This window comes from Homalodisca vitripennis, chromosome 2 (assembly GCF_021130785.1).
Source record: "Homalodisca vitripennis isolate AUS2020 chromosome 2, UT_GWSS_2.1, whole genome shotgun sequence".
Lineage (NCBI taxonomy): Eukaryota > Metazoa > Arthropoda > Insecta > Hemiptera > Cicadellidae > Homalodisca > Homalodisca vitripennis.
Genome location: NC_060208.1, coordinates 170,843,903 through 170,854,871, shown reverse-complemented (window position 1 = coordinate 170,854,871; position 10,969 = coordinate 170,843,903). Strand labels below are relative to the sequence as shown.

Sequence of the window (10,969 nt, the reverse complement as noted above, 5' to 3'; positions counted from 1 at the left end):
TTTAGTTTACTTCTTTGATAACAGTTTTTCACACCAACGATTTATTCATTCATATAGACAACATTTATCTCTTCACTTACCCATCAAAAAATTTCTTAAACAACTATATATTACCACTAATATTTGTAAAATACAGGGAAGCAAAAAAAGCACATGGTCTCTACAAACAAGATCACTTCTCACTTCTCTCTCCAACACAGCAGATACTGTTATTATAAAGATACGGTATTACTTTATTTGAATATTAAATCATTATTACTAATGTAATGGCTTTGATTATACAAGTTGTAGAATATACTTATAGGTGAAAATCAAGACTGACGTATGTATATAAGAAACATACGTGTAATTTTAAATTTATTGGCTTTGCTTTTGGTGATAACTATTTCGCTAACCAATCACAAACATAACAGATGATAGATTTACACAATTTTCTTACCATGTTGACGTTTTGTGGTTTATTTGTGCCGCTGATAGTGAAGAGGTTAACTTCTTAATCTGAAACTGAATTTATAACCAGTATTTTGGTTAATATTGCAAGTGGAGTTGTAGTATTGTTTTGAAAAAAGTTAATTGAAGCGTAAATTATTTAATTTATGATGAATAAGCTAACAGAGCTTAACTCAAACGTCGGATTTCTCCTTATTATTTATATTTTATTTAGCATTTCTTTACATTATACTCACGGTAAGTTGAAGTAGACAACTTATTGAGCTTTCCATGTATAATTAATAATAGCCTAACAGTTCAACTTTTGTGTTTCTTTGCTATAGACTAGCATGATGGGTTGAAAAATGTTTAATATTTCTTTTTTAATAAATATGTTATTTCAGTAAATATTGGGTTTAGGAACAACCACTAAAATGATCTAAAATAACTTTACAATACTATAATGTTAAATAACCTATCTATAACTACAGATTATAATTTTGTGCATAGTAGTGACACCTGAAAAATACAGAAAAAAAAGAATTGGCCGGCTGTGTGTTTAAATATATATATATATATATATATAAACGAGCCGATTTTGATAAAGCGATAAAGCTATATTCACATTCTAGTCATAGTCTATTAGTGTATTACAACACTCATTAGGCTTCATCTATTTTCGGAGCTATATCAATTGTGCGGACGAAACACAGAATATGCAAGTTATGGATGGTCCCATACCTCAAAAATACAAGCTGATTTTGTTAAAACTTCGCATACACATTGTGGACGTGGTCTAGTGTATATATTGATTTTAACTAAACTTATCAAATAACTAAAACTGTAAGTTATGGATGGTCCTGTATCTTAAAAATGTACAAGCTGATTTTGATAAAACTTTGTATACACTTTCTAGTCATAGTCTACCATAATATATTACTAAACTAATTCTTAGGCCACACCTATTTTCAGAACTAAATCGCGTTATAAAATTACTAGATATTTAGTATGGGATTAGTTCAGGAACTAGGTTAGGATTCAGTTAGGAACAAGGTCGGAGTACTTGTTCTTTCCATGAATGGAATCTATGGGCTTATCCTGTTAAATCTAATGTTATCTATTAAATTATGAATGTTGAAAATTACTTGAATTTTTAAATATTAGTTGGTCTATAATAGCAGATATACATAAATAACGTTAAAAAGCTATCCGGAAGGTTTAAGATTTCAATATTTTCCTGAGGGTGAGCCCCCAGATCCTACTCTCCTCATTGGAGGATTCCATACCATGAGGCAAAACAGCATCATAAAAATATGAATTTGATAATTTAATTCGGTACTTTGGGATTATACCGACCACACCAGTATGAAGAACACAAAAATATAAATTTAGGTATAGAAACAATTTGATAGAACGAAAAAACAACTCTTTAATTACAAAATTACAAACTTACAACGATGATCAATTGTTAATGGAGTCAGATTCCGTAATATGCCCCCAACGCTTACACTTTTTTCAATGAACTTAGAACGTTATAAAACGATGTAGTTGAGCAACAGAACTAACATTCCATCAATCAACAAGCATTTCCAGGTATTGTGATCGGTATTGTTGTCGCTGTTATCGGTATTTTGGGATTATACCGACCACACCCAGACATGAATCGTTATTTGACATTTTGCTTCTACTGATTACTAGATTAGCGTAGAACAATATTTCGTCAATATAAACCAGGAATTGTCTTATCGCAAACCCCTCCCTATCCTCAGACAGAGGTCAAAGTCGAGCGATCTAGTAGATAACGTGATTGCAGAGTCTCGCTGCCCGTTCAGCTGGTGTGTCGCTTTGTTGTACTTCCGTGTTTTACCCCTACATTTCTCCAAACACAAAAATTCAACAAAAACTAAACTCTTTATTGAAAAAAACACTCAAAACTTGTTTTTATTCAGGCCGCGAGGAATCACATGATTATTTAAGTTTTTTGCATGGTTGATAATTGCCTTTCCATTACAATTCAATTTATATTTTTGATCAGCTCCTCTAGAATTTGATATTTTACTGATAGTTACTATCTCGAGGGATGTTTTTCTTTTGTTGACATCAGCGCGGGTTGCCGAAGCCCGCGCTGATGGCCGGAGGCACTCGCATTTTGGGTGGCGGAGTGTGATCAAGAATAAAATGTAGGGGTAAAACACGGAAGTACAACAAAGCGACGCACCAGCTGAACGGGCGGCGAGACTGCAATCACGTTACCTACTAGACCGCTCGACTTTGACCTCTGTCTGAGGATAGGGAGGGGTTTGCGATAAGACAATTCCTGGTTTATATTGACGAAATATTGTTCTACGTTAATCTAGTAATCAGTAGAAGCAAAATGTCAAATAACGATTCATGTCTGGGTGTGGTCGGTATAATCCCAAAGTACCTTTAATTCTAGTACAATTGTTTACAACCTTACACAATTTCCAGGTAAAGCTGCTGAGTATGTCACATGTGGATCTGTTCTTAAATTGCTAAATACAGACTACAAAGTGAGACTACACTCACATGATGTTAAATACGGAACAGGAAGTGGTCAGCAGTCTGTAACGGGGACGGAATCTCAGGAGGATGTCAACTCTCATTGGGTAATAAAAGGAGAGACAAAAAAACAATGTGTAAGGGGGTAAGTCTATCAACTTGCAGTAGGCATTCTTAATTAAAAAAAAAAAAAACTTGCTTTATAATAATTTTGTAAACTGTGTGAAATAATGTTTTTCCAAACACTAGTGTACAAAGCTGTAAATAAGTTCATATTTAGATAAAGTGCAAAGTAATAATAAGTTTGAAACTATAGACCAAGTTACCTTTACGGTTAACTCCACACTCAATTACAATGAGATAAGGATTGTTTTGGACTTTCAGGCAACACAACTCAAAGGTATGCTATATTGTGCGAGTTCATTTAACCAATGAGAGCTTCGAATTGTTCCTCAAGGCATTCAGAGTAACAATTCTTACAAAATTATATCATGTACTGCTAACAACACTTATATATTATAGAGAAATATAAGTTTGTTGACATTCAACTCTTTGTTGACATTCAACCGCTTTACAGCAAAATTAATTTCTGGTTTAAAAATGGAAGTAGTCACTTGGCACTTGGTCTGGACTGTACAGGATGAGATCTAAAATTGTTCCCGGCTAAAGATTTCTAAAATTTACTAAATCACAATATTCCTGATGTTAATAAAACAAATTACATTTACAGATTTCTAATCTCACTTATAAAAGGATTTTAAGTTAATGAAGTGGTAACAAATAGCCAATTCAAAATGGGATCGATTCATATGTACAGATCATAAACTTGCAATCGCAACACTATGTAACAGTAAGAAATAAAAACGAGTAAAACTAACTATCTGAAGTACCATGTTCTTAATTGAGGAGGAAAAGTACTATGTGCTGCGCTTTCATTGTATTAAACTTCTACAATTATTCATTTTATGTAATATGTCCACTAAATTTAAAGGAAATAATTAACTACCGTAAAACTGGGTTACTTTGCCCCACTTTTACCAAAGTTTTTTGTTTGATATTGTATTGGAACAAACATAACAAACTGACAAGTACTGAAGTTTGACGGCTAATTTTTAATAGTTCAAAACCTTCTCTAAAAGATAGTTATATTAAAAATACATGTTTCATAGTTGATTTATTAAATTTATTAATTTTTATCTTGGGCCAAAGTAAGACACTGGTTAGGGTAACTTTGTCCCACTTCATATATCCCTATCTCACAATACTGCAAATTATAGTTGGAGCAATGTAACACCGTGGTTTGGATAAAAAAATTCTCTTGTGTCGTAAATAATCAGACTTTATTTATTTTTATTTTTCACTAGTTTTTCACATGTTTTACAGAAAGCAAAGTAAAAATTGACTTAAGCTTGACTTAAAAATTGTTTAAAAGCAATGAAGGAAAAAGAAAGTGAACAATATATTAGTCTTAATATAAGTAACATTAAGTATATAAGCTTGACTTAAAAATTGTTTAAAAGCAATGAAGGAAAAAGAAAGTGAACAATATTAGTCTTAATATAAGTAACATTAAGTATATGGTATATCATGTAATGTAAGTCTGTTATTTATGGCATATTTACAGAAAAAAGTTCTCTTTTCAGCAAATTTTGGAGGACTGATCAGTTGTACAATGTCAGACCATTTATAGAAAAGCATGTCTTTTTCATTGGGCCACTTCCAATACCTTGGTATAGGCTGCATACAATCCACAATAGCACCAGTGTCTAGTACACTCATAACGAGTCTTGGAAATTGTTTTTCATTCCAGGTAACCACTACAAATTTTCCTTCTTCTACAGCGTCCTTTTCAGAGTGAGTTTCCAGAGTTGTTTGCAAAGTTGATTCCATTGGCTCATTGTCTACAACAGAACTGTTGTGAGTATTACTGTCTAAGCCAGAGGTTTGGGGTATTTGTTCAAGTTTTTCTTGTTTGCGAGTCTTTGTGGGTTATGATACATACACTTCCTCATCCGAACTAAGTATCAAATCACTGTGCCCAGATGAAACAATACCTACTATAAATGTCACATTCTTCATCAGATGACAAAAAATCCCCACATTTATTCTTTTTTGTGTTTCTTATTTTCTTTTGTTTTGGTTTTTCTTTTGGAATTTTCTCTTCTTGTTGTTGGATAAGTCTTGTTCAGTGATGCTTTGGCCAGCTGGTACATTTAGTTTCCTTTTTCTAGAGCTTTGGGGTTTCACAATTTCACTCCTTTTCTTTTCTATATGAGATAGAAAAGATTCTCCAACAAGTTCTAAGTCAGCTGATGTAATTTTTGATGGGAGGTGTTTTAATATCTCATCTTTGTTAAGTGGATGAATTCCTGACTTTCTGAAACCAAATATTATGTTAGTTTAAGTGTTTTCCTTAAGTGAATCCAATTTCTTTTTTAACAGCCTAGGAAATAAGTCTTTAGGCAGGGATGCAACATTTTTTCCACTTTCGGTTTGTTTCCATTGTTCCTTTTTTGCTTCCATTTAATTTTTAATGGTCTGAAATATGCCACATCTAGAGGCTGAGTTAAGTGGCTTGAATTTGGTGGTAAGCAAACAAAAGATATGTTATTCTCCTGACATAGTTGAAGTACATTGATGTTTAAATGAGAGCTTAAATTGTCCCCTATAACTACCTTTTCCCCCTCTATTTTCTTTAATTCTGGAAGGAGGTGTGATGTAAACCATTCTTCAAACGTTGGTAAGTCAATCCATCCATGTCAAGTCCTGTTGTATCTAGCTCCAACAGGGCCACCTTCTGTCCATGTGTTCCATAAATGTTCAGCCTTGTATATAACATAAGGTGGTATTGGCTCTCCTGCAGCATTAGCACAGAACATTACTGTTGTGCTTGATTTTGTGGAGTTCATAACACGTTCGGGGTACTTACAACCCCTACGGCAAATGATTTTCTTACGTCCAGGGTCATCAGTTTCATCGTGATTATATATATTGCTGGGTGGTATCGGTTCATGATCTGTCAAAACTTGTTCTAGATTCTCAATAAATTCAGTTATTGTATCCTCAGTCACTGCGGCCCGTACTCTTTTAATGTTTGAAGCAAACCGCTTTGTTAATAATGGGTGTCTTGCTAAGAAAGATTTAGCCCAGTCTCGTCCAGGTAAATTGTCATTAAATTGTCTAACAACCTTTCCTTGCCTACAGAGATAAGCTTTAACAACAAAACGTAAATCAACTTCATCTATGGGAAAGCCATATTCAGAAAGCTTATCTACATGGCTTGCAAATGCTTGTTCCTCTTCTTTAGTAAAGATATTTGGATGACCAGGTGAAGAGGTGTGCCGTTTTTTAGCTTATTTTTTATAGTGCTTCGGCAGATCTTGAAATGTGACTCAGCCTGTCGTTGACTCATTTGTCCTGATCTAATAGCTTCTAAGCAGTCATTAAGTTTTGCTTCTGTGTAATCATGGTATTTTCTACTCCCTGGTTGCCTCTTGTACTTTGATGGCATATTTTTGTACATCTGAAATAAATAATATAGTGTTTTAGTAACTCACACAATAAATAATAGCGTTATAAAAATGAATAGAACACCATTTTTCAACAGTTTAGTCAATTTATATCATAGTTCACTATTTTACGGGCTACTTTGGCCCTTTTTTTTACTGGGACAAAGTTACCCGTTTTTCTTCAGTTACCAACACACTTTCTTTATCTATTCTAGTAACATAATATCTTAAAAGTTAATCCAGAAACCTGATATATATATATATATATATATATATATATATATATATATATATATATATATATATATATTGTTTATTAGGATGATATTGGCTTTAAATTTTAGCACTTTACCTTAATAAAGTATGTTAAAGAATCCCGGTACTGATGAAAGTTTTACAACCACAAAACACGTGTCTTCAACAAGGTTATGCAATAAGACCTGCTTCAACCTAGCGACCAATCTATGAACTATTTTGAAGGTAGCCATCCTTGACTAGTGCTGTGACCTTGCGGATTTGCCTATTACTACATGAATCGTATGCAATCGGATTGTTACAGACTAGGCTATGTTTCTTTTTCCATTCTGGGACAAAGTAACACCCCCGGGCCAAAGTAACCCGGAATTACGGTAGACATTTTATTCTTTCATCTCTCAGATGTTTTTTAGGCAGTTATAGTTGAAATAAGTTATAGCAGTGTACCAAAGTATTTTATAAAATAGTTATTTTTAATTAACCTAATCTAAGTAATTATTTCATGTTTAAGGGAACCTGTCAAATGTGGGAGCTCAATTCGGTTAACACATCTGGCAACAAATAAAAATCTACACTCACATCACTTCTCTTCACCTTTATCTGGAAACCAAGAAGTTTCTGCTTATGGAAATGAAGGTAAAAAACGTAAAATAACAACTTAATTTTTAGTTAAAAAAATTAAAAATATTGAATCAGTGAAATTTATAAACAGGTTATGTCATAGCAATTTATGATCAGAGATTATCAGCATATTGAGGAGCATAAATGGAAATGCTGAATAATCTTTGTTAAACATTCCGTTACAGCCTACTGTATAGTAGTCTTTACTATAAAAAGTTTATAGAAATTATAAACTACGGAAGCAGAATTTTGTACTGATCATAAATAATTATGGTTTCATATATGGAGTATTTAATCTTAGGATTATGTATTTACCAGAATATGTGTTTTTTGAAAATAAAATAAAATAAATTAACTTAAGAGCCTAATTTCTACATATACATACATCTGTAGATTTCCAATTTGTCATAACTTTTACCACATTGTTTGTTGTAAAAACTGAACCATTAAGATTCTAGAAATGTTTGGTATGTTATTTATATTAATATTGTATAAAAACCTGTCTTTTATTTCAACAGCAATTGTACTATGTAATCATACTTGTTATTTTTACCATTCATGTTTATGTCCAACAGGAGAGGGAGACACGGGGGATCACTGGGTCGTGCTGTGTGATGGAGATGCCTGGGAGAGAGACGAGAAAGTCATGTTGAAACATGTTGACACTGATGTGTGAGTTACCTTTGCTTTATCTTCATATTGTTTTATTTTCTAAGTGGAAAATCAAAACTGACATGACACAAATAATAATATTTTTGCCTTAGAATGACACTAGATTATAACAATCATTTAAAGACTAAAGTTAATCTGCTAATGTGAAATAGGTATTTCTACATATACAAAATAGTGCATTCAACATTTTAATCCTAGACTTTTCCTGTTAGTGCCAAAGGATGATGAGTAATTTTGAGGATCAATTCAGACATGTTTTCTGACACTTGGAATTAGCAAAAGAATCACAATAAGTCTTTTGAACAAGAAGTTTCCCAAAGAACTCTTTAATGCAGTTATTTATATCCAAAAGTGTTTTTTTCTTTTAGTATGAATGAATGTAGAAAGATATGCTAGATTATTTTACTGAACTTCACTTTAAAGTTATGGATTTTTATAATCAGGTACAAAATTAAAAACTGTTGACAGATCATGTTTATCATCAGGTTTTCTTAGTTCACACCATTTTGAAACATTGTTAACACGTTCAAGTTGATGACTAATTACCAGACTTATTTATATACCGTTGAATTTTTCAATAATAATGTTGAAAAACTGTAATAGTTTTTTTTACGTTAAACATCTGAAATAACAAGAAAAGTAGACTTCACAATTTTTTTCACACAAACATTATTTCAAAGTTTTTTCAATTTTTCTCATTGTACCCTAAGAGGTACCTAAAAATTAATTCACTTAAAAAAAATAAGCAATTGTGCATCCCACGGTGTATTTATTAAATTTTAAATTATTAAATTAAATTAAAGGATTAAATTTATCATACAACCAAGACAGACAAACAATAAAAATGTAATAAGGAAATGCATAATACTATGTATTCCATTTGGCGCACCATGCAGTTTACGAAAGCCTGGTGTGTACTCGATTGGGTACATGATGGCAGTTGTTAAAGATCACGTGTTCCCGATAGGGTACATGTCGTCAACGTGTTAGCTATTAAAATCTAAAGATATTTCACCTTGCTGTAACGAGCCATCCCCTTGTTAAACCAGAGAAAGTTCAGAATATCTAATTTATCATTTGTTGGCTTATGTTAACTCTCCATTGCAAGGCCAAAATAGTTCAGCAATGTTTAGCGTGATGTGATTTGGAAAACTTGTGATAGTCATAAAACCTAAACTAACCAAGATCATGACAGCTGCTCATATTCTAAATGGAAGGATGGTGGAGTGGTTTGCATCAACACTTTAAGACCGCAAGATGCAGAATTCAGTGAACTAAAAAATGTCCCTTAGTCAGAGTTTCTTTTATTAAGAATCCAGCAAATTGATCTTCCATATTATGGAGTGAATACAAAAAAAAAAAAAAAAAAAAAAAAAATAGGATCAGAAAAAATATTTTTGTTCTTCAATTAGGTATAACATGTATCACACATTAGATTAATAAAAACATTAAACAAAGTTTTATAATGTACTTTTGAGAGAGTATGTTTCAGTGTGTCATAATTCGTGACTGTTATTTATCAGATGTAATTGAAAAATATAGACTTGAAATTTTAAAAATAAATCTACTTCTGGTCCTTTAAACTACTTTCATTCTAAGTACTCAATGATACTCATTTATTACTGGTTAAGATTACATACATTGTCACATTGAAAACACAATATTGTACATTTCAATTTTAAGAGCAATGCAATCCTCCAGTTCGTCGAGATCTTTAAAAGAAGTAATATATTAAATAAATAAAATCAATTAAAACGAATCAATTAATGAATTAAAAACTAATTACAACACAGATAAAAGAATTTCCCAAGATCAACAATAATTATTTAATTCATGAGTAATTCCAAAAAACTCATCCACTTCATAAAATGGATGTTCCAAAAAAACAAAATCCAATTTGTCTCTTGAGAATACCAAATGGCAGTGATCTTAATCCATTTGGTAGTGCGTTCCATAATTTTGGTTGAATAAGTAGTAATAAGTAGTTGAATAAAATATCCCAACTTCCAACTGTGCCTTATAATTTAATAAATAGGCCAGCTTTCTTGCTAAATCTCTTTGTTTTATGAAAAGGTTAAACTATTCTTGAGATAATGTGTAGACAAACCCACACAAATATACCTATTTACATCCACACAGACACAAACTTTCCAGCCTTGCCTCATTTACAGGCTGAGCTATGCTTAGCCAATTGCCTCTTTAAATAAAATATAAATTTGTGACTAGGGATCAACTTGACTCTCCTAAAAGTTATGTTTGTTTGCAGCTATCTGTCAGTCTCTGGGCAGACATATGGCAGGCCCATCAATGGGCAGCACGAAATTGTTGGTGTCCAATGGCCAAACTCTAATCCTGTTCATTGGAAGGCGTCAGAAGGTCTCTTCATCCACCCAAGTGATTTCAATCCTAAGAAACAAGTTCATATCGAACATACAGAACTTTAGGCCAACTTGTTCTGTCATTTGTCAGGACACAAAAGTTTTACTTGTTTTAAAGTACAAGATATTGTGGCATGACATGTAGTGATGTTTCAGTATAACATGGACAAGTTTATCAATTAGATTCTGGTTTTCCTATTTTTAATCAATTGTTGGGCATTTATTTATTTATGAACATTATTGTGATAAAAGGGAAAAAATATTGTATTATTCTTTAAAAGGATGTGATTGAAATTGATGTGTAACACATTCCTGTATATTGTTCAAAGACTTCGTTATACAATACAAAGTGTGTTTGTTTGTCCAATACTTTGTGTGAATTGTGATAGTTATTTAAATTGCAGAGTATTAGCATAAAGTATCAGCTTCTATAGTTGTATTATTTATGACAGTGTATTGTGTTTTCAACATGAATAGTGAAATAAATATTAAAAATACTTAATTTCAACTTTTTAAATCTGCATTTGTGAAACCAGTTTTGTGGTGATACATGGTGTTTTCAGTTTATGAAATGTTTGTACATGT

At 32.1% G+C, this 10,969-nt stretch overlaps 1 protein-coding gene across 1 annotated transcript; it reads left to right on the top strand.

Annotated features, from left to right (window-relative positions):
* The first annotated feature begins 405 nt into the window (after nt 1–405).
* LOC124355020 (stromal cell-derived factor 2) lies at nt 406–10,886 on the top strand. The gene is made up of 5 exons (XM_046805894.1): nt 406–687; nt 2,899–3,094; nt 7,225–7,349; nt 7,910–8,006; nt 10,273–10,886. The coding sequence occupies exons 1-5, from the start codon at nt 597–599 to the stop codon at nt 10,448–10,450; spliced, it is 687 nt and encodes a 228-aa protein (XP_046661850.1). The 5' UTR covers nt 406–596; the 3' UTR covers nt 10,451–10,886.
* Nucleotides 10,887–10,969: the final 83 nt, after the last annotated feature.

Bases quoted from the DNA above. Each gene is read 5' to 3' on its own strand.
- LOC124355020 (XM_046805894.1), top strand. From the start codon at position 597: ATGATGAATAAGCTAACAGAGCTTAACTCAAACGTCGGATTTCTCCTT. The intron at 7,350-7,909 runs GTAAAAAACGTA...TATGTCCAACAG, and splicing joins TTCTGCTTATGGAAATGAAG to GAGAGGGAGACACGGGGGAT. The intron at 8,007-10,272 runs GTGAGTTACCTT...GTTTGTTTGCAG, and splicing joins AAACATGTTGACACTGATGT to CTATCTGTCAGTCTCTGGGC.